At 27.6% G+C, this 25,505-nt stretch overlaps 1 protein-coding gene across 2 annotated transcripts in view; it reads left to right on the top strand.

Annotated features, from left to right (window-relative positions):
• Window positions 1-25,505, top strand: part of LOC112683863 (GTPase-activating Rap/Ran-GAP domain-like protein 3) — a 196,706-nt gene that overhangs the window by 129,713 nt on the left and 41,488 nt on the right. For both annotated transcript variants that reach the window (XR_003148622.1, XM_025555048.1), the window contains exons 8-14: window positions 3,837-3,903; window positions 3,969-4,071; window positions 15,179-15,277; window positions 15,363-15,466; window positions 16,063-16,174; window positions 18,083-18,235; window positions 21,625-21,743. Coding sequence is in view for 1 of the 2 variants with exons in the window: in XM_025555048.1 (XP_025410833.1) it covers window positions 3,837-3,903; window positions 3,969-4,071; window positions 15,179-15,277; window positions 15,363-15,466; window positions 16,063-16,174; window positions 18,083-18,235; window positions 21,625-21,743 (757 nt within the window). In the remaining variant the exon portion in view is untranslated. The remainder of the gene's footprint in view (window positions 1-3,836; window positions 3,904-3,968; window positions 4,072-15,178; window positions 15,278-15,362; window positions 15,467-16,062; window positions 16,175-18,082; window positions 18,236-21,624; window positions 21,744-25,505) is intronic.

The following is a 25,505-nucleotide window of genomic DNA, read 5'->3' as shown; positions in this document are numbered from 1 at the left end:
TCAAGACGACGTAAAGAAACACGAGACCAGTTTTTGATCGGTGTTGTATGTCTATAGTGATATCGAAAAGGATTTCACCGGAAGTTAAGTAATTGAATCGACGAAAACGACTACGCTGCTTGTATAAAACGGCCCTAGAGTACATGGAAGACTTATCGGAAACACGTCAACGATGCGGTATGTGTTGAGATAAGGATAAGATGAATAAGGATAAAGATAAGGACGGCAAATGATATTCGAGTCGATGCGTGACCATCCCACGTTCGTTTTTGCGAAAGCTCGATAGCGCAAAGAAACGGTAATCGACTCTCTGTAGTCGCAAACGTGACCGACTTTACTCGTTCGTCCGTCACTCTAAAAGTGTTACGCCGAACCACAATTTCAAATTGTATCGGCCCTAAGATTGATGTGTTGAAAAATTAAAAAAATAAATAAATAATAGTTGATAGCTGTGTTTACAGTTTATGGATCTTTATTGTACGGTACTATATTATATTTGAATTATAATTTTTCCCATTTCTTTGTCCTATTACTGTGTCCACAAATATTTGATGAGACCCTAGTCGTTAGAAGTTTACGATACGTCGCAACATAACAGGAGTATGAAGACTCCTTGTGAGGCCGGAGCTTTCCGTTTCTGACTGATATTTCAACACATTAGGTATCATATTACATATGTGTGTAGTATTTAGCTGTAAAAAGGCGTATATTTCACATGTTGAATAATAGTTTGGATGTTTGTTCAGGTGGTTACAGTTATTTTCCCTGAACGGTTTTTTTTTCCTGACTAAATTTTATTTTTTAGTACTTTTACTTAAATTTATTTTAACTATTGTTATAAACAACTATGTGTCGTATATTTTAATAATGTAGACTACGTAGATTTTTTAAATTTGATTTTGGTGCTAGCGGTTGACCAGTCCATGTCAAACCGGTAACGTTACAAAAGGAAAAAGTATAATTTACCGAAAAATATCAAATATTAGCAATAAATATACAATTAACAATAATAATTGAAATCGTTATATATACTGAATCAGTACTCAAATCGGATGGAGGGAGCTAAGCATCCCAACTAATAGTGCATGGCTTAACGTTTTTTCTTTTTTCTTTAATAAAAAATCAAGTACGATTTTTTCAAATAATATAATATATATAAATAAATTAATTAATAATAATTTTCAAATGACTCATTACTTTTATTTTTTCAGTTCAAGATAACTTGAAAGTCATAAAAAAATCTAAAATATTTTAAAATTGACATATAACAATAAACTAGTTACATTTTACTCGGAAATATTTCGATAATATATTAAAACATTACAACTAAAACCGTGTCATGCATACCAATCTTTTGGGTGAATTTCGTGCTCGGTTGCAACAGAATGATTTTGATATTATTATATTTTTAATATCGCTCGTGAATCCTGATTTTTGTTTTCACGTGTTTCGGAAACAGAAAATATTTATTGTTAAAGAAAAATTGGGAAAAATTATTTGCCATCGATCATGTGAGGTATGAGTATAAATGTCATGCTACTATAATAATAATAATATATACAAGGGACCTCATCTTCTGTTCTCGTATTATAATAACATGTATAAGTCAATCGTATGTAACGCATATTGATTTCTGATCCCCGATGAGCTTCGACTCCGCGAGCGATAAATGTTATTTGTCAAGCGTAAAACGGAGAGCACAAATCGGCGTAACAACATGTATATACATGGTGGATGCGAATAGAGCTAATTATGCTACCAGTAATTCTCCGTTGTTTACGAACACGGTGGTGTTGATGGTGACTCGACGTCGTTATCAACGGCTCTTTGCCTGGAGAGGACACGAGTTTAAGCGATGCATTATTATCGACGAGAACGTGTAACGTATACCGTACACAATTTTACATGATATGTTAATTATAAAGTATAATCATATATAATATGACGATGGTACACAAGTTAGGTTAGTTACTTTTAGATTTGTCGATGTTCCACGGCCAGAACACATTTGATTTCGACACGTGAGTTGAATTGAATCATTCGATTTAGCCAAAAACGTCCTAGGATGACGGTTTCAAATACGGTTGCGTACCAGGTAAACGAGTTTGAAGTATCGAATATAACTAATTAAAAAAAAAAAAAAAATTGCTGCTGTCAGCGTTTCCATAATATCGTAATTAATTACAAACAGAAGTTCTTGAACGCCGTATTGTAGTATTGTACACAAAATATATAGTTAGCGCGGACTGAAATAAAACAGCAAACTTAATTATTGTTTAATTATATCAAGAACTCGACGTACAAAAAAAATAAAAATGTATTATTATTATTTCATTAAAACCAGATTTGTGTACTAAATAAAAAGAGTACAATAATTTTTAGACTCACAAAAATAAAACGATGATGTCGCATTAGAATACGAATATAATGTAAAAAGAAAATGTAATATAATGGTATGTAAAGTATACTTATATTTTTATATATATATATATATATTTCACAGTGTTTTGTAACGAAAAATTCTTGAAAACTGAGAACTATTTGAGTTCCGTAAAAATTCAAATTACATATCCTTGTACTTATATAAGCTATTGATTTCTTTAAGTGTTATTATTTAAACGTAATAATAATTTTGTCGTTTCATATCTGATGTAATAAAATTTTAAAGATGTGTCTTTCTATGGTTACCATTTATACTTTCAAGACGTGTGCTTAATTCATTCAATGAAAAATGAACAAATGCAATAGATAACGGAACTATTCGTTATAAAATTATCAATTATTCAACAATGCGTTCATATATCAATATTTATGCTTCAGAATGGAAATATTACACTAATGAGAAAACATTATTTTTATTTTGTACATTTTTATTTTTAATTAAATGTTTATACTTCAATCGATTTTGAATGTAATTGAAATTTATTTGTTCAGTTAATAAAAAAATTATGAAAAATCACTGTACCAATGTAAGGTCAATGGAATTTTATGAAAATTACAACATTTTGAAAATTATAAAAAGTAAAATGAATAAATCCCACTTATATATTTCATATAAATTAATTTATAAGCATAAATAATTGTATTAAAGTATATTAAATATAATATTATAAAAGTACATTTTCTAATATAATGTTGTATTGCATTGGAATATATTTTGCTGAATGTATTGATTTAATACTATTCAACTTTCAATAAAATATGCAAATTTTAATAATGCGAAAATCTAAATAAGTACTCATAAAGTTATTCAATACGAATTCCATTGCATAAGGTAGGTAATTTCAAATGTAATAATTTTATATTGGCGTAAAAATGAAATAAAAGATTTTTTGAAATGAGAAACGATATAATTGAACAGAAATAATATTGTGTTTTCAAGACGTGAAATCGTTTCATTGGCTTTCTTAAAAAGTTTATAGGTTACTGTTCAAAAACTTATTGAAGAATATTATAGCAGCATTACAATAACTTTGTCAAATAATCACTATGTCGTTATAATAAATATGAAAAAAAATAACTGTAAAAGCAATTTTATAGAATCTCTATTTCTTATAAGATCTCTTTACTTATCGTTATGCACTCAAAATATCAATAATTAAATTCATATGATAAAAAAAATTATTATACTAAAAACTTAAGTTATTTTTGAAATATTAATTAAGTTATCTTAGAAAAAGGTAAAGACCAACTATGAGTTTTTTCGCATTATTTAGAGTCCATTTACAGTATAACAATATGCATATATCTGTATAACTTTTCTCTAAATATTAAATAAATCGATGTGTGTGTTTCCATACGATAATTAATTATTGCATATTGCTGTATGATTTCAGTAATTTTCCAACAATGGAAAAATTAGAAAAAGGTCCAAAAGAAATATTTTCACCGGAAATCCAAAAGGTATTGCTAATGTATTATAATTTATTGAATATTTAAAAATTAATTATTTTGTACAAAATTGGCAGGATTTATTGTTACTAGAAGAGCAAGAAGGATCGGTGAATTTCAAATTCGGTGTGCTGTACACTAAGCCTAATCAACTTACTGACGACGAGATGTTGAGCAACGGTAAGTGTGTGGTAGCTCTTGAATTAAACATAATTAGAAAATAACTTTTTTCAAATACATTTTTAGTCTGCTCAATATAAATATGCTACTATATTGGGACTCAAATGCTATTGCTCTTAAAACTAAATATAATTTGCTGTGCTAACATTAAAAATAAATACCCATGATACGTACAGTTTTACTCTAAATCCCTGTTACAAATTATTATCGGTTCCTTATTATGTAGATTAATATTTAATATTGTTGCTATTATAATGTTATAACTTCAAGTACTCATATAAAAAATAAATGAAGGTCAATTAATGGGGTTCAATATAAATTTAATCCACTGTCCTTAATTATTATTATTTTTATAACAGTCAATAGCAAATTAAATTTAAAACAAACACTTTCAACAATAATATATATTTGTTGTATAAAATGTAAGGGATTTTCTCAATAATAATTTCTGAAACTAAATATTAAAAAAAAAAAAAATCCATGCAGACATCTACATAATGTATAGTGACATTTTAAAACGTTAAAAATCGTGTATAGTTAAATAATAACTAAAATTATAAATACCTAATATATGTGTATTATATTTATTTTCCACATTTATTAAAAGTTATACTTAAAGCAAATTGAAAAAAATATTATTTTTATGACTATAGTTCTTGCACTGAAATAATTGTTGCATGATAAAATGGAAACATTTTTCAATACACACTACTTGACTATTTCTAATATTATAATGTTTGTGATATTAGATATGTGTGCATACTAAATTTCAATATAAGATGCTTTTAAATTGATTGAAATATGGTTAGTAAGTTATATATATATAATATGCTAATATTTTTTATATAAATACATTAAAATATGTTCTTAAAATAATTTATTTACTATGAAAAAACTTTAAATAAACTTTTTTTTATAAAATATGGTTTCATCTCGCAGTCGACATTTGATCGCCATGGGCAACTATTAATTTCATCTAACGCCTTTGATTCTTTTATTGGTTACGTCTATACTTGAACAATTTAATATATTTTAATACAAACATAATAGTTTATTTTAAACAAAAATATGTCCTGATACTTAGATTCTTAGATACTCGCGTTAAATTAACATAACAAATAACCTAAAAAAAGTTTATATTATGCAAACTAAAATGTATATTACATATTGCGTATTTGAAAATATTAAACAAATTTAGATTTTAGAAAATGATAATTTAATTTATTAATGGAAATAGACAAATATGTGAGTCCGTTCATTATATAATTGCTACCTATATTATTTAAATTTACAGAATAACCAATAAAATATAAAAATAATATGATGAGTATACGGATGTTTAATTGCTCTAATTAGTTTGCTAGGTCAGTTATTTAAACCCCAGAAACTTGACATTATAAAATTGGTATTATCTTTCCTGTAAGTTTACCTTTTATTGAGTATCTATTAAATTTGTTTTGAGTTATAATACTTATAACTAGAGCACGGATTTGTATGCATTAACGAGTATCAAAATATGCCATATAATATTTAGTAAAAATCATTAAAATATACAATAAAAATAAATTGTATTAGGTATAAAAAAAATATAAATTTACAAAAAAATAAACACATAAATAAATAGATAAATATTTCTATTCTAAAATAATATACAATATAAAACTCGAAATGTGTTTTAATACTTTATTGTTAAAATTAATGATTAAATAATATTCCAGTTTTTCTTTAGTGAAACTTTGACGTATATTTGTTAATAAGTGCTTGTATTACATCTATTGAAGTTATATCTACTGGTACATATTAAAAAGAACTTAAAATTAATAGTTCTTTATAGATTTCATCTATTTGAACCTCTTCTCCTAATAATACTTTATTAATTTTATCTATTTCTTTTAATACGATCTTAAATTGTAATGTGTTGAACATAATATATATTTTAAATTAAGATTGCTAGAACTTTATCTCTACTTCGGCGTGTAGTGACCGAATATTTTTGGAACTATTTCCATTGAAATATGATAATTAAAAATTTAGTTACAAATTCCATTGAGTATGATTCGTCATGATTATTAAAAAAAAATTTAAAAAAAATAGCAAAAACATATAAATCCTGGCTCTGATTATAGCTGATTCAAATTTAAGAGTATGACTGAAAATTTAAGTAGAAAGCTTCACGTACTAATAAACTTTATTTTATGAAATCTCACAAATTTCGTAAGCTAAAATATATCATACTCGTATGTATGACATCGTGTACACAAATGCACAATGTAATTAGAATATAGTAAGCAATTTATTATACTTGTTAAATAAAAAAATAAATTTTTTTTTTTACTAGTTAAAAAGTATTATACATTAACATTCGTTACCACAGATAATATAATATTTGCAATATACACATTATGCTTATAAATATATTTTATGCGTTGTATGGAACGCCGTGTATTTTCCACGTTAATATGTTATAAATACCACTGTAGAAATATTATGCATTAGTGTACTTGTATATTATGTAGATATATATATATAATATATATGTATGAATATGTATGTATGTATGTACAGACCCGTCAAGCCACGCGATGCAAAACTTTTAATGGTTTCGATACACGTGTCGTCGCGGTTGGTACGATGGTTTTTTTTTTAAAAACTATGAAAAAAGTTTTTATTTCACGTCGACACCTCCAAATAATTGACTTGTGATTTATTTATATATATATACATTTTACTTTTCAGTTGTTATGATTACAGTTTATACTAAAGAATTGGAATAATATATTGATAAACATTGTTTTCTTTCTCAATCTCATCACGAGTGCACTGTAATTTTTTTTATATTCTATACCATCTTGGTACACGTATATTTTGCATGAAATATATAATTTATTTTATTATGTTTTCTATCTCCGAATGCGACGTACACATTATATATATATATATATATATATATATATATATATATATATGTGTGTGTGTGTGTGTAACAGTAGAAATACGAATGCTGGTAAAACCTAGGATACACAAAATATTTTAGTTAAATCACAAATGATTTTTGTAGTTCAGACTTTCGCAAACAATATTTGGTAAATCATAAGATAAACAACCAGTGTTGTTAAAAGTCCAAACATTTTCACGACTATGTGATTTTTTTCCCTTTACTTTATCGTATATAACAATAATAATCATTATTATTCAAGTGTATTAGGTACTATATTACCTATTATAGTACACCTACTAGTTATTAGATAGATACACACATATATATTATTTTCACGGATTATTGTTCTGCGATCAACTTTGGAAAGTTTTATTTCGACTAAAATATAAATTATGATCATGTATGACATTGACATGTATACCTACTCATACAATCAAAAATTAGCCAAAAATTTGATAAATTTTATTACTACTAAACAATTTATTTTTATTTATTAATTGTACGAACTATTTATTTTATGATACGGAACAGGTTATAATACAGATAGTTGGAATACGTTGTTTAGCCTCACTAACTCACGGTACCAACTGTTACCCCATTATTGTATTTTATGTATTATATATGTTCCTTGTGTTTTATATCCATGTTTGAAACCTGACTGTTCGAACGGCGATGGTTATGACGATTGCTCGACCGACTTTTGCTCATTCTCGCCACCGATCCTCGAACGAGTCACACGTATCGCTATTCTTTTATTTCTTCATACTTTCGCCTTTTGCAATATCGCTATCTAATTGTCGTTTAATATTTATACGTTTTGTGCATTTTTATTATTCCTCTTCAACAAGCGCCCTTATTATTTCTTTATATGAGTGTTTATAATATATAGTATCCTTTAATTATTAATTGCATTTGTCTAAATTTATTCCTCTATTACCCTTCTAATTGTCATTTTGGTGACAGTGCAACAACACCACCACCACCACCAAAAGATAATAAATTGGTATCCAGGCCTATTGAAAATCATTTTACGAGTAATATTCGTTTTAAAATTGTCGCGAATAGTCTATTACGTTCAATATGTCACTTAAAATATGATTTAACAAACTTTTAAAAAATGTTGTCATAGCGAAAAATGAAAAAAATAAAACCTAATATAAGTAGTTTCAAAATTATAATTATAAAGTTAATAAGAGTTTTTCTGTAATTTTAAATTAATTATTCGTGTAATAACTTTATTATGCTTTGATAAAAAATTTAAATCTTCGCTATCTTCGCTGTTAATGTATACTATTTTATATGACCTGAAAACATTATTAATACAATTAATTTATTGTGTTTAAATTGTTTTCTTATTTTTCACGAAATATTTCGTTTATATGATAATGATTCGCTGCTTACGAATTGCGTCCCGTATAAAAAGGTATAAAAAGGTATAATACTAATTGCGTCCCGGGTTTTTCTTGAGCACGTCTGAATTGCGTCCCCATTACCTGTGATATCTTTAAAGTCGAAATTATTGGTTATGTTGATTGTAATGTTATTGTAATGTTGATACAATTTTTGTTGACGGAACTTTCAAAAGTTGCCCAAGCCTTTTTACTCAAATCTTCACAGTTCATGGCTTACAAAATGATAAATATATACCACTATTATTTTTTCTACTTCCTGATAAGGAATTAAAAACCTACGAAAAGGCATTTTTCCACATTTTGTCTGAATGCAATAAAATCAATATTATATTTTCTCCAAAAAAAGTGTTTGCAGATTTTGAAAAAGCAATACATTTGACTATTTTATCAGTTAAAATTAGTAGGTTTAAATTCCTAAAAAAGTTATCTTTTAAATTTTTACCGGTACTATAACATTTTTATAAAATTAAAATTACAAAAAAAAAAAAACAATACATTTTTCACCAATAACGATAATATTTTTTATACGGTTACAATTTTTTGACAAAATACAAAAACAAAAATAATATATTAAGCAAAAATAATATTTTTAACATATCTGTAGTAGTAAACTAGTAACTATTACTACAGACAGTCCTAAGTCTGTATAAAAATGGGAAGGGAAATATTGTTTAGTTTTTATAATATACGAGACTCAATTGGTACCTATAAAAGTTAAAAAAATTCGGGACGCAATTAGTATGACCACCAAAAAAACCCGGGACGCAATTAGTATGACCTCCAAAAGAACCCGGGACGCAATTCGGAATGAATTTTTGCCGCGGGACGCAATTCGTATGCAGCCTAATGATTTACGCTATTAACTATTTTTATGTTATGCAAAGAATCAAATTTATATTCTTCCGTGAGAAAATAATTTTATTATTTAAACATTTTACGTGCTGCGGATATCCATGTAACGCAATAGTACTGTCCTACATTTAGAATACATTTGCATCGTTCCGATGTACCAAATATTTACTTTGAGTGATTAGTAGTCGCTCAAAATTAATCAATTGGTCATATCATCAATGTTCTTGTCAATTGTCGCGGATACTGGTCAAAACCTATTACCACCCGGTGCGTGGGTATCGCTGCTAATCGTATTCGAGTATACGTCGTTCACAGTATTCATACTAATTTCCTACTAGATTAATATACCAACAACATTAAACGGAATACCGTTTCGCATAGTATACACCTGCTAAAATAAGATTTTAAACCTTTTCTTTTTTTTTTATTCATTGGAATACATACGTTCTACCTCTCTGCTGAGAATATTTAATAAAATTTACGCAACATGTCACTTATTATACGCTCGCGTTTGGAAATTATATTCATATATATATAATTTATAATACATTCGATATTCACGCTCCAAGCCGGGTAAAAAGTTTTTCCGTTTGTATAATACAGCGTTATGTATAATATTATTAGTTTTCTTCTCTGAGAAAACTTTCTTATTTTCGTTTCACGGGTCATTTGGACTGTTCAACATCAAAATTCCTATGCTTCCTGCTACGTGCGTCAACGATCGTACAAGGACCTGAGCTTTACCGCGAACGTCTCACCGGCTCTGCATTCAAATATCGTGCACATGGTCCTAGATAAATCCATCCATCACGCATCAGTCATTTCATACGTACCTGCAGTCCCGCGCTCGAGTCCTGAGCCACTACATGCCCAAACCGTGGTATAGAATACTTTTTTCCCTCCATCGCGCACCACGTTAAATTTCTATAGGAGAATCGAGTGTCCCCCCCCCCCCATATACCGTAGATAATAGTACAAAACTTTCATTTTTTAAATACTTTGTAGATATTCTATAATGTTATACTATCCAATACGCATATTTTATTCTACTTCCTTGGGGGTATCTCGGAGCAATATTGACTTTTGTTTATTAAATGGGAACACCATTTTTTTTCACGTTAATAATTATACGGTATATTTTCTTGAATTATATTAACATTTGAACAAGTAGTATCGGATTTATTCAAATTAAATGTTGTATATGAAAAGCGTACTACAATTAGTATACAATTTATATTTGCCTTATATACAATATGTTTAATGTAATAAGTATTTATATGAAATCCAAATTATCTGGAAGAAGTAGCGAATATCGATTATATAAAATAAATAATAATTTCGTTGTACCAATCAAAGGTATTATATCAAGTCCTTCATACATTTTTATCATTCCAAAAGTAATGGTTTAAACATAGTCAATGTTACATCAACATTTCCAGATGAATTATCTGTGTGAAAAAAATGGTATTCCTATCTGAAAAACAAATTTTGATACTGCAACAGTATTGTAATGTATATTTTTTTATAGTACACACCTACTGGTATTGTCTATAAATCAGAATTTGAAAAATTGCATAATTCAAGTATAAAAAGTGTACGAGCATGCTTAAAAAATCACTCTGTATATAAACTCCATATATACTTTATCCAGGTCGAGCATACGGGTCCCGTATGTCTTGTACATCAAACTGCTCTTCTGGGTCTTTTCGACAAAAATTTGAATACAACATGGATCCATTGGACCTAAGAATCCTCGCCCGTAACACTTGACCGCACTTAATCTTATGTTTAATTTAATCGCCCCCGTTGATGTCTTACTTATTGCGGTTACCGTCAATATCGCGATTTCGCTCGCACGCACAATGCATTACGAGTATGTATTTTTTAATACCCATGCGAAAAAATCGTTTAACATAACTTATCGTACACTGCAACAGTGATATTAACTAATTCAACGACTTTTAATGACGATCTGTAAGTGTTTATAGTTTTCTATGGATTTATTAAAAATTTTAAGAAGAAAAACGGTAGGATATATAAATTTACAATACCTGCAATTTTTAACAATATGAATTTACAATATTTATTCGAATATATTTCATTCATTCACATAGTGTTATTTTATGAGTAGTTAAGTTCACAAAACATTATTCAAGATAATAAATTTAGAGAATAGATGACAAATGTTTAAAATAAAAAGGATTTTTAATTATGAATTCAGATTTTTTTAAATTCAAATACAAATTATAGAATGCTTTATATTATATTTATATATAATATAATTATAATTTAAATTAAGTTGTGTGCTATTGAATATACTTTAAAGCTTTTCGTTAATGTTGTAAAAGCAAAATCATGAGAACAAAAGATAACAAATATTTCTACTTTAAATAATAACTATTTTAAAAGTATCAAAATAATTATAAAATTCGTTAATCCTAATAAATTTTAAGTATTATTGTTTATAAACTAAATACAAATAAATCCAGATAGGTTTGAAAAAGATTAAATCTTCTTTTGGGCCAAGCTTTAGGCACAATTTTGCAATCAAGTAACCATTATGACATATAACTAATGCATTTTTATTAAAATAACATCCAAATATTCTTTTAGATTTATTTTACACCGATAATCTAGACTTAAAATAGTAATCGTATATATAATATAATAATCTTTCTATATTTTTGTGGGCAAAGCCGTTTTTGACCAAAAGCGTACCCTTTCCTTTTCGGCCAATTCACTTTTCGGCCAAATTTAAAATAGGCCGATTCCCTTTTCGACCAAAATAAAAATTTATATAATAAATTTAAAACAATGATGTACAATTATTGTCAGTAATTATTAAAATATTAATATAAAAAATAACGATATTTTGTATCTAGTTTTTTGATCTCTTATCGTAATGAAAATTTTTTGCATTTTTTTTCGAAAAATCGGAACTTTAATTTTAAAAATTTTAGGACTTCGCTCGTTACGCCTACTGGCTTCATTCATAAACTCGAGTGCTATTGTGTGGTACTTCTCGGGGGAATGGAGCTTCACCCCAAAGGTAATTAAAGTCTAAGTCTACCCTAATTTTTGTACAAACCTTGATACTGTTGCAAATTGGATTATGTTTTGTATGTGAACCTAAAACCTCGCTACACGAGTAAAACCCTGAATTGTCATTAATATATTATAGTAGTTTCCATCATAATCAAACATTGTATATCATTATTTTATTATTTTGAATGTATTATAAAAATGTTTGTTTTGGTCGAAAAGTAAATCGGCCGAAAAGGGAAGGGTATGGTTTTGATCGAAAACGAACTCACCCATTTTTATGTACATTTAAAATTACTTAGGTAATGAATCGATTAATTCTCAATCATAATTATCTATTCACTGTCGCCTACTTCTAGTCGCCTGCTTGGTATAATCATATCGAGCATAAATAAATCTTCAAATTTGTTCTTACATAATAAAATTATAAAATTCTAGGAATAAATGTTATTATTATAGGTATATACGTTTAATGTATCGTATATTTATTAAGTATCGAATGTTTTCTCTCTACTATTGCCTACTCCTTGTCAAAACAACAAATTCTCGATTTTTTTTTTTTTTTTATCAATAATACTGTAACATAAATAATTATTTAATTAATATAAGTATCTTGATCTACTATGAAAGTAGTTCTAAAACCTACATCGAATGTCACCATTATTGTTGGAGTTGCGCCATCTAAATGGATTCCATGAAAATCTGAGATGTGTACCACCTACACATATATATATATTGTAATATATAACTTTTTATGAATTATCAAACAAAAATACTTCAATTTGAAAGGTATGAACAATATTATTTATTCCTCAATTCCCTTGGATTTAAAAACTTCTGGTAAATAACTATCAACGTTAAAATAGTTGTTGTGTAACGATATCCGTTTTATTCGCTAACTTTCAATAAAATTAAATTTACAATACTGTATTAAACTGTCAATGTAATCACAACTGGATAAGTCGATCGATTAAAAGGAAATATAAACTTTCGAGAGGACGTCCAGACGTTTTGTCGATTGAAATGTCCAATGAAAATATTCTGATAGTTGCTGTTCGAGGTGAAGAAAATAATTATAATAATATAATAGGTCGAGATAAAGAACATAGCATGTGAAAATTAATTTTCAAAATATATAACATTATCACTACGAAATTAAAATAAATAAAAGAGAGAAACACTAAACATAAAAAATGGTAAGTTTGACGAGATCATAAAACCTAGGATTAATAGTTGAAAAGTGAAAAAAGACACTTTCTTGTAATAAATTCATATCCTCAGAGAAGTAGGATATCTGATCCTTTTTTATATACTTTTTCACCCTATTTAAAGGACTTCTGATTGATATTCGTTTTTGTGTCGTTAAACCTTCTATGATTGTGTGCTCGACCATGTTCGCTCCTAAACATTCTCGTAAAGATAACCATTGAAATCGAAACATTGCGTTGTTGGAATTTTCTTACCGACAAAAACAACTCGCATTCGAGTACCAATATAAAACAACAACAAAATTGTTCGATTATAAATATATTTAACAATAATACATTACAATATATAAATACATAGTTATATAGATTGTGAAGCAATTGATCTAAACTATTATAATATGCTTCTTTTTCCAGTTATTTTTTTTTATATATATAAATAAATGTATGTACTGTATGGTTTCTATTTTTAAAATAACGATTTTATACTTACGTTTTTTGTTTTTTTTTTGTTTTACGTCAATGCAGTATTTATCATTTACTTTTTTTCTCTTATGATAACTTATATTCTGAAGTGAATTCTAGTACATATCAACGCCTCAGTTCAAAAATGCAATAACTCAAATTATGAAACTACTGGTTCTAGAATGAAATAAATGACCTCTAGAGATGAATAATGTAATTAAAAGTTATTGCGTTATAGAATCGAAATCGTCGTAATTTTGCAAATAATATCACGTAGATAATTCAATTCTGAATACTTTTGAATTATTGATGTCTTGAATTGAGGATTCGATATCTCAATAATAGTTTTTTTGAGTTATTGCAGTCTTGAACTGAGACGACAATATTTAGTCTATATATACGACTATATCAAAGTACAAATGCCCGATATTTAACAAATATAGTTGTATTATTTAAACGTTTATTTGTATGGCAATATTTGTTTCAATGGAATTCAAAATCACAGAGTGTAAAATTAATTTTCTTTTAAAGTAAATAAATAACAAATATTTAATAAAAACCATCAGTGTAGACCGATAAAATGAATGTTGCGCATTTATTGGATATTGCCAGGTGTACAATAGCTTAAATCTGTATAAGTATATATGTCAATAAGTCTTCTCAATTGTAATATTTTAATAACATCATGATGCTTTTCTCCTGGGGATTATGTATTTGATATCACGTGTTTGTGTACTTAAGTGTGTGAAGTTAATGGAAACGCAATGAGATGAAATCATCCCAGCTGCACATCAATGCGTGTGTGTTTGTGTATGTGTATATAACTTAAGAGTACCTTTGTATAAAATCATTCGAGATGTGAAATATTTTCTTGCGCAAATGTTTTCTATGATGTTATTTTTCGTGAACAAAAAAATTATTATCTTTCAGTGCCGCACCGTTGATGGTTTTTACGTCTTCTACATTTCATTTCATCGAACTCGTAAAATTGGAATCATTTTTTCGTCATGCTATATGTCCATTGATTATGTATATTTTATTTGTTAATATACATAATATTAAGTTTTCTTTTCATTGTTTGTAATATTAAAGATGTATAATGAAACAGACTAGTTGCGCAGTATTGTCTTGACTTATCATTTCAGACAGTTGGAATCGTTAATAATGCGCGTATGTATACGTTTTATTTTTAGAAACCGGCAGTGAAGAATTTAATCAATTTATATCGCTTTTGGGCAATCGGGTACTGCTTAAAGGATGGGACAAGTACCGAGGAGGACTGGATGTAAAAGGTGATCTCAGTTGGACGTGCATTTTTTCCCAAAACGAGCCTACAAAACCTATTATCTGTTTCCGTTATTTGTTTGGTCTATCTAGGTGACATGACGGGCGAGTATTCGGTGTACACAATATATGAAGGACACGAAATCATGTTTCACGTGTCCACAATGTTACCGTATTCGAAGGACAACCGACAACAGGTAATATGCACACATGCGGGCGGTCGCGATGTCGCCGAATCAATAACAGCGGTTCAGGTTTTAGCGATCGTGCAACGTTGCATTTGAAATCATGCTGAATCGTGTACATGTTACGGTCCAAGTGAATAAATGATCATTGTAAACACTAACCGGACAAAGTTTACGGTATCCGATTTATTCACTACTACTGATAAAAGTTATTGTGACCCGTAGGAAGCAGTGCCTAAAAGAAATCATAAAATATAAAACTCTAAGATACCTTTAATATTCATATTGCCCACACCAGTTTTAGCATTGTATAAAATGACTAGTCTATATGGGAATTAGATATATATTTTTTACTTTTGCCCAAATACCTTAGAAATTGTATACAACGATTGATTTGTCCACCTGGATCGTAACACATAAATATATATGAAATTTGTGGTATCGTTTATGTTTAAAAATGGTTATGAAGATTCACACTATTCCGCAAATTTTGCAGAATCGTAATGTAGTCGATAACAGTCTAAATGCTTTAAATACATTTAAATTGAATAAACAACGATTAAATTAACTAACACTAACCGATCGCGGCATTGCCCGTTCATTAACAGGTAGAGCGAAAACGTCACATCGGAAACGACATTGTCAACATCGTGTACGTAGACGGAGGCACGACGCAAATGTCTCAGTTCAATCCCGCGTTCATCAAATCTCAGTTTACTCGTATCCTTTCGTGCTGTTGATATTATGCCGTCATATGACAATATCTTATGTGATTGTATTTGAAATAATAATAATGATTTATGGTAATATTGATTTTAACAGAAAACGACGATATTGTGTAGGTAAGTACGACAAAAAGGTTTTATAGAAAATACTCAACTATTATACGCTTTGTTTATATACAAATGATTTTTTATTTTTTCTTGTTCAGTTGTATATTTTTTTAATCATTTGAAAATTTAACGATTTCTTTACTTTAATTTTTTTTAAAGTATGATGGCTGCCGAGAACACAAAAAGGATATCATCGTATTAAAATATTACAAAAGGATGATTATTGAGAATATATTGTCTCGTTACAAAATATAACTTAAGAATACAATGTTTTATAAAAAAAGAACCATCGAAAGACAGTAAATTTTATAAATACCACCTATTGATATTATAGAAGACCCTAATTTTAAACGATTAAAAGCTTATTTCCTTGAAATTATGTGCCCCATATGATTTGCTTTTTAGTTTTTAACTTTGAAAATTTCCCATCAATCTTACCTATTAGCTTCTAAAATATAATTATAAATTATTGATTTCTGATCAATATTTGTTTAAAGAGTTTGAACTCTTTGTAAATTTTGAAGGATCAATGACATTAACTATAATATGTATTTTTACAAATTTTTAATTAGTATACATAGACTCAATGTTTCCTTGTTGGACTAGTTCAACTAAAATATATCTAACATAAAAATAAGTAAGAATTAAGTATTCCTTTTTTACATACATTTTATAGAATATTATGAGCAAAAAAAAATCTTTGATAAAAACAATTGACTTTTTTAAACGAACACAATATGAATATTTTTAGCACATGAATAAATGTTTTTATGAATTTAATCAACGTGGATCATATTAAATATGACTTATTTGTAATGACATACAATGACATTTTTATATACATATAAATGTGTTCCTTGCCGTCGCCTATATATCTGCAAGTATAGAAAACAGCATACGGTATAAGTGTGTAGTTTAAGCAAAAAATGTTGCTTCCATTGTATACGAATAACAGTCCATTGTACTGAATTCTGTAAAAAGTCTTAATAACATATGATTCGTAACCATGTTTATATAAACATATTTATTATATATATATAAATGGTTACATCACTATATCATATACGATAGACGTTTGTTAAAAGAAAAGAAACTATATACTATAACATCGTACAATAATAAAACATTTATAATGCCATGATACTCTAAATGCAGTAAAAAAATTAATTTTTAATTGTCTTTTTTGATGTTTAATTATGAAAATATTATATCGGATCATGGCTAAGACTAATTATATTACTCATTGTGATTTTTTCTGCATTATTGAAGAATAGGATTGATATGTGCATGGGTGGAAAAAAATAATAAACTTTAGTCAATGAATTTATACATATTATTTTGTATTTAATGGTTTTGAAGTCCAAGCTATAATTCTTAATTATTATTCAATTAAAATGAGTGTTTAAAGTTTTGAAGTGATTTAAATCAAAAACAAACCTAATTCAAATTAAATTCGACAAAATACTATGTTATATAATAATGAAAGTAAAAATGTGACTTCTGTTGAACGCAGTGGAAATTTTCGGACATTTAAAATGTCAAAATTAACGAGTAAAAAAAAAAATAAAACATCAAAGCTAAATAAACTATTGATTTAAAAAAATTGAATAAAATTTCTTATTGATAAAATGTATTGCTTTATAACTAGTTATATAGGTACTATGTATTTATGATTTCAATTGTATTAGATTTTGACATAATTATATTTTTTTATGACAATATTATAATTTGTTAAAAATAATTATTGTCACCTTGTTCCATGCACCATTTTCTTTAACAACAGTTTTTCGAATAGACGTGTTCGCACTAGTTGCGTACGACTCGTCAGACAACAGCTATAAATTAGTCGTGTATTCCGAAGAATCCGTACCGCTGTTTGGACCGTCGTTGCCGTGTCCTCCTGTGTTCAAGATACCTCAAGAATTTAGAGAATTTCTGATTGTCAAAAGTAAGTGACCGGCAATCATAATATATATTAATTACAGGGACGTATACAAGGGGGGATGTGGGGTCAGATCTCCCACATAGGCCTTTTTAAAATTGTATAAAATAGTGTTCTCAATGTAAGAAAATTATAAGGAAACAAAAAAATATTTGAAGCTAGTATTTGAACATGGTATAAATATAAAAAGGTTTTAAGCTATTTCCACAATAGGAAATGAATCGTTTAACTTTGATAATGTTAATAATTCAAGAAAACTGTGCTTAGATAATTTTTCATCTTCTTAAAAATACTTCATTATTGTTTTAAATTGTATAATCTCATTTTCAAGTTTCGGTTATAAACACTATAAATATTTACTCATTGCTTTGATTTTTCTCTATCAAAATATCATCGTCAATTCCTTCCACGTTTAAAAAAAAACCCAAACAACTCATTTAATTGAATATATGCATTTGTGTGCGCTTTCCACTCATATCGATTGAAAATAAAATACTAAGCACGTTTTCTTTTCCAGTCAATCGTGATTCGTGAATCGAACTCGACAATGACGACAACTATGACCATGAGACGAGTGAGAGGGAGAGAGAGAGAGAGAGAGAGAGAGAGAGAGAGAGAGAGAGATAGAGAGATAACAAAAACAATTGTTTGGTAGTGCGTAAATAAATTATTTAAAACTATTAATATTAAATTTAATAATCTGATGGTTATAAATGATAATACACACTTAGAGATATATAAGAAATATAATAAACACAATTTCATGTCAGTATAACGAAAATAAAAATGCATAGGTTAGGTTTCCGAGTGCTAAATAATAATAATATGGTTTTACCCTTAATGTACTAAACGCCCACAGACGAAATAATTATAATTATAATATTATAATTAATATTTTTCAATAATAAATTAATAATTTTTCCTAAAAACTGGTATTATATAATTTACATACAGAAAATTTCAAAACTTTTGTTGATGCCGTAAAAAAATTGCCACCCCTAAAATTTTGACGTCCGGAGCAGCTACCCCCTTTGCCCCTCCCCCTTAACCCGGAACTGATTGTAAATTATTATTTTGACACATTCAATATATATATTATTATTATTTATTTATTATTTAAATGTGCAGGTACTGAGGTTTAGGAATTTACCATCCATAATGATTTGTTTGCAACTGATCCCCTTCCTTACAAAAGTTATGTATACGCCATTGATTAATTATATTAAATATTATTATTTAAGATTTTAAATTATACGAATAATGTACTGGTTTTACCATTATGTGTTAATTTTATTATTTATGTTAACAAATTCATCCGAAAAAGTTGCTCCAATTATTACAAAATTAGGTTCTAGTTGATTCTGTAAGGTGATTACAACTTACATTTCTTAGCAGTTTTCCAAATTATTGAGAAAAACGAAAAAATAATTGCAAAAAAGATATTTAATTTTAACCGAGATTCAAATCTCATACATATCTACAACTGATAGATATGTAAGAGATTTGAATCTTGAATATTTTTTAATATTTTTTTTATCTACAGCTGATAGATAAAAAAATATTAATCTTCAAATAAAAAAAAATAAAAAAAAAATTACGAATATTTGCATATATTAATTGTTAACAAAACCATATAATCATAAAAAATCCATTATATTTATAAAACCAAAATTCATAAAATTTTAGTTGTTACCAAAAATAAAAGTATACCAAAAAATCGAAAAAAATATAAGGGTTTCAAAATATAATTTCGACGACAAATTCAGGTGCCTAAGTCATTAAATTATTTGAATTATTTAATAAAGAATATTTCATAGTTTTGATGTATTATAATGAATCTCATCCAACCATGTAGTCCTACTAATCTAACCAAGGAGGAATTTCGCCTTTTTATATTATATTATTGTATTTGCACTATGCTCACTGAAGGAATATATTATATTTTAAATGAACAAACACACGCTAACATCAAAAGCACAACGCGTGTATAAAACTTCAGTGTATGATGAGCTTTAACTTATTCGAATCGAAATTATCATAACACAAAAATTATGAAAACAACCTTTGTGTTACTATATTGCCGGGCGTTGGTTGGAACATTAAATTATGTACAATGATTGCGTCGCTTGTTGAGAATAATTTTTATACGTTCACACATTTTTCTTTAATTTATAAATTATACTATAAGATCTACATTTTCTTTCATTTCCGGTATTATGAAATAATGTTTTTCAATAAAAGAGTTGTTTAATACCGGACAAACAACAATAATTTAGTGATTGTGATTATTATTTTTCTACATTTAAATGCGCATTTTGGAAAAACATTCTCGAATCTTTGTATGTTTGGAATTAATTTTTACACGTACATTAAATTCCTTCAATTCTATACGCTTGAGCTAAAAATTACATGCACCGAATTCTCCCATTATCTTTTTTATTATGCTTAAATAGATAATCAATATTAAAATATTAATTCAAAAAAGAATATACGCAGGTATACATATTATGAAATTGTTGATTATGAATATACGCAGGTATACATATTATGAAATTGTTGATTTTTTTTGTTTATTTATGTTATTTATTACAAATTTTCATTTATTTTATTTTCATCGAGGCACAAATTAAATCAATTATTTAATAAAATATTGAATTAATTAGTTTTTTTTGGATTAATTAATTCTTTAAATTATTTCTCAAATCAAAAAACTCTGTACTGTACTCTTTTCTGTTTGATAGAGATTTAGGATTGAAAACCATTTATATATAGCTCTTTAAAGTATTGGTTTTTTTTATCTTTTCGCTCGTTATATACAGTTAAATAATTGAAAATGTGTTAAACTGATATTTCTATTTTTTACAACCTTGCAATAATAAGCAAGGCAATCTATAAAATAGTCACGCAATTCCCAATAATAATAGTATATGTCTAACTTTCCTTAATGGTTGTAAAAGTGCGTGATAAACAGAAATTCGAAATAATATTATTATTTAAGACAAATTATAAGATGTATTCAGACGCGTTTATACGAGTACTTAATTTTTTGCTTATCGTTTTTTTTTTATCATTCTCTGTCCTTTGTAGTATAATTTTGTACGATTTTATATTTAACGATTTCGCGGTAACATGATTTTTGTACTTTAAAGTGCTTAAGTCTGATGTTTTTATTAAAATATACTGCATTTTAATTTGATAATATTTTAAACTTTTAATACATCAATTTTCTTTTTGTGTATTTCGATAAAAATAAATTTAAAGAAATATTTAATAATTTAATATAGAATTAACTAAAATAAATTTCTGATACTTAACAATATTTCAAAGCTATTGTGATTAATTTGTGATTTGATCTAATTTCTGCACCTAAAAATATAAGATTTTTTGTATTGCAGTGATAAACGGTGAAAAAGCTACGTTCAATACACCCACGTTTGCGAAAAAGCGTGAGCGAACTCTTGACATGCTCATCAAAGACCTTTACTCGGACTACATGTCGGATTCTAGTAAAGTAGTAAGTTGTTGAATTATTATATTTATATATGTGTGTATATGTGTATGTGTACATGTTTTATTTTCAATTGAATACAATAATCAATACGTTCGTGTTTCACCGTTTGCTTTTTACCTTAAACGTTTTCACATTGGAGAAGTTTTGTTGAAAAATGGTTTTGACGATTAATAACACTGGTTAGGTATACTTTCTGGTACACACGCATTTCATCGTCGCTCAAAATAATTTTAACGAATTTGTGAATTTTATACCTATATCTAGTACTTTGTGCTCAGTTTTTGGCAGCTGTAGATTGTAGTAGGTATTTTAGAAACCTTTATTTGTAATGATATTAATTAATACTTACTATATGAAAATTATGTAGTTATGTCTTCGATTTCTATATATATATACAAACCATTGTAGATAAAAACATCGAAAATTAACCTATTGAGGATGACAATGGTGTACCGTTTAGTACCAACATTGTCATAATTTGGTTTGAACATTATTATTTGATTTGTTTTTTCTGCGCGCGTGCCTAAAAACCAGTTATTAATTAGTTGATATTTAAAATGTGACAATCTCATATGATGCACATAATTATTAAACTATATCAGCGGTTCCCAAACTTTTTTTTCAGCAGTGTCTTTTTGGACCCAATTTAGCCACGGTGCCCTGTTGTGAACTACATTACAAAACAAAAAAAAAAAACTTATTAATAATCAATTTTATTAATTTTATTAAAATTTAACTTAATTATAAATTAATCCATTTTTAAATTTAAAAAATAAATAAACAAAAATTATTGTTATTATAACGGATGATAAAAGAAACAATTAAAATAAAATAAAAACACTCCTAGAAAACTATAGCAGGCATGATATGGATATAATATTAGTAATTCGTAGAAATTATTTATAGCAACAAATAAAATGAAAAAGAAAAATCGAAAATAAACACATTGAAGGAAAGAAATGATAAGCGAGAATAAAATTAAAATAAGAGAAGCTAGTGATTATTTTTAATACATGGAAAAATATAAAAATAAACCAAACTAAATGCATGGAATTAAAATATAAAATTCAGTTAGTATAAATTAAGGTAAGTTACACATCAGATTACTCACAAACAATAAAAGGGACAACGGTTGGCAAGCTAACTACCAAAAGATAACAAGGGCATGGGATTTTAAAAAAAAGTCGAAAATAAGTAAATGAATCAATATGTCTAAAAAAAAGTGATACTTCGAACAGGAAATGAGTCAAAAACGTTATACGCTAAAGTCACTTGTCAAAACAGTTAACAGTCAAAACAGAAAACACAAAAACTATGTAATTCGAATCTATTAGATTAAAGAGTGCTTCACTATTATAAAGCCCAATATTTGTCAGATAAAAAAGTGAATAAAGTAATTTTGTTGACTGCGTTGAATTTAAATTACACCGGTTAGGGTATAGATGTAACTTTTTTTCTCTTGATCGAAATAAACTCTTCAAACTTTTATCTATTGGTACATCAAAATATCGAACGTACGTAATAATAAATATGCATCGTTACTACTTTATATAGGTACTGGAGTGTATGTTTTAATACCGTAGATTGTTGTTAAACATTTTTTCAACATTTTTCATAAAATATTTTACGTTTGCAGTAATAATAGTGTTCAGAAAAATCAAACAGTTTCGTTGCCCATCACAAACAATATAATACGATTATTATTATTTTTACTATAATTGGCAAGTATAATCAAAAAATTATTAAGCTTCAATTACATTGGGCGAATTTACCAACTTATTAGACTATAATATATTTAGACTATAGTCTATTCAGAATAAGAGTGCATAGTCACTTGGACGAAAACTGGTTTTTATTACGCATGTATCTCTTCCACCAGAAAAGTTGTAGTATGCCGACGTATTGCGATGCTATTATACGTAGTGAACTGTATTATCACACTATTTTCGTAACGCGACGCTATAGTTCTATTTTGAATAACAAGGTTACGTTAATGACCCAGATAACGTAGAAAAAGAAAACAACTACAGAATATGCAAAAAAAAGAAGTAAACAACATAATCAGATACGAAAAGAGAAAAGACACCAAGAATATCATAAATTGAAAAGTCAACGTCATTTATTCTAAAATATCAATGCCATTAGGAATGGATTCAAGAAACAAGGAAAGTTCCTAAAAAATAGTGATGGTACATTTATTACAAACCCAAATAATATCTTGGATAAATGGAAAGACTACTTTGAGAACCTCCTTAATTTTGAGGAATCCATAGATACATTTACTTGGACTGACGCAGAACTAAATGAAAGCGAATACCCTTCATTATCTAGAATTGAGATATTTATCCTAGACAGAATTAAATTAATCTCCGAAGGAATTCTGAAAAACTACCAAGGAGGATTAAGACCAAAAAGATCTACTACAGACCAAATATTCATTATAAAATAGATTTTCTAAAAAGTGTGGAAACATGTGAAGGAGGATTATACATTGTTTGTGTTCATACGATTCTATACAAAAGCAGAGCCTCTTTAATATATTGAAAGACTTCAATATACCATAATATTAATTAACCTAATTAAAGTAGCAAATAAAAACTCTGAGATTAAAATAAAAATAGTAAATTCTATATCCCAATCATTCAAAATAACCACTGGTCTGAGGCAAGGAGATGCACTAGGCAGACCACACCTTAAATGAGAATGCTGTGTAAAGAGATAAGTTAAAGAAGTAGACCCAGGATCAAACTGGTGAGAAGTAGCAAAAGACAGAGGTAGATGGAGGAAAATTTGTTGTATGGGAGACCAGAAAAACCCCAAAAAAAAAACATTAAATATTAAGTAGTCAGTATTGAAAAAAAAAATCTATGAATACTGAAATAGTCACGGGCTTAACTTATCACTGGGGCCAAAGATCCTAGTTAAGCCAGTACTCCCAAACCACCCAACCCCTTTTAGTTATGTCGTGTTGAATGATGGACGTACAATAATATTGTATACAATAAAATTGTATACAGCCGCTAGCTATTCCAAATACAAGACAATGCAAAAGGAGTCATTTAGAATAATTGATGTACAATAAAATTATGGAATGTATATACTATGCTCATATTGAAAATATGATCCCTAATTGAAATAAAATAATTTACTATGTGTACTTTATTATTGATGATATTATATTGATTCGCTGGGGCCAAGAAATTTTCAAACTGGTCAAATGGACTAATAGGGAGGATGACTTGAAGGTGGTACATTTGTAGAAGCAAAAGATTTTTTTTTTTTTACCGGAAAAGTAAATAAGGCACCGTCCCGCGCCTAATCGTTTTATTAAAATCCATACTTGATATCCGCATTATAAAAATATATACTTTAACTTCATTACAGTCATTATGTGCACATGCACTGTATATTATAATGCTCAAAGTAATGAAATCGACAGCATAAAATCATATTAATAGGTGTCAATAATGTTTAAAACAATGTAGTAGAAAGCCGTTTTATAAGACAAAAACTCGTAAAACAGTTCTATTTTATTTTTCGACCGAATATTAACTTTTTAATTTTGAAAAAATTCCAAAAGAGGATTCCCCCTTCTTCACCGTAAGACCCATGTTTTCTGGGTCGTTCACCAACTATAAGTCATTCCCATCGCAAGAGAATCCATTCGTAACCAGGGGTGTTGTTAGTAATGCACGTTCCGTATGTTCTGCGATTGTCCACAATCGCAGTTGACGTCTCTTGACTTCGTCAGAAGTTTCATAGTTT

Source organism: Sipha flava, unplaced genomic scaffold (genome assembly GCF_003268045.1).
Source record: "Sipha flava isolate LNK unplaced genomic scaffold, YSA_version1 236_pilon_pilon, whole genome shotgun sequence".
Taxonomy (NCBI): domain Eukaryota; kingdom Metazoa; phylum Arthropoda; class Insecta; order Hemiptera; family Aphididae; genus Sipha; species Sipha flava.
This window is presented reverse-complemented; position numbering and strand designations above follow the sequence as displayed.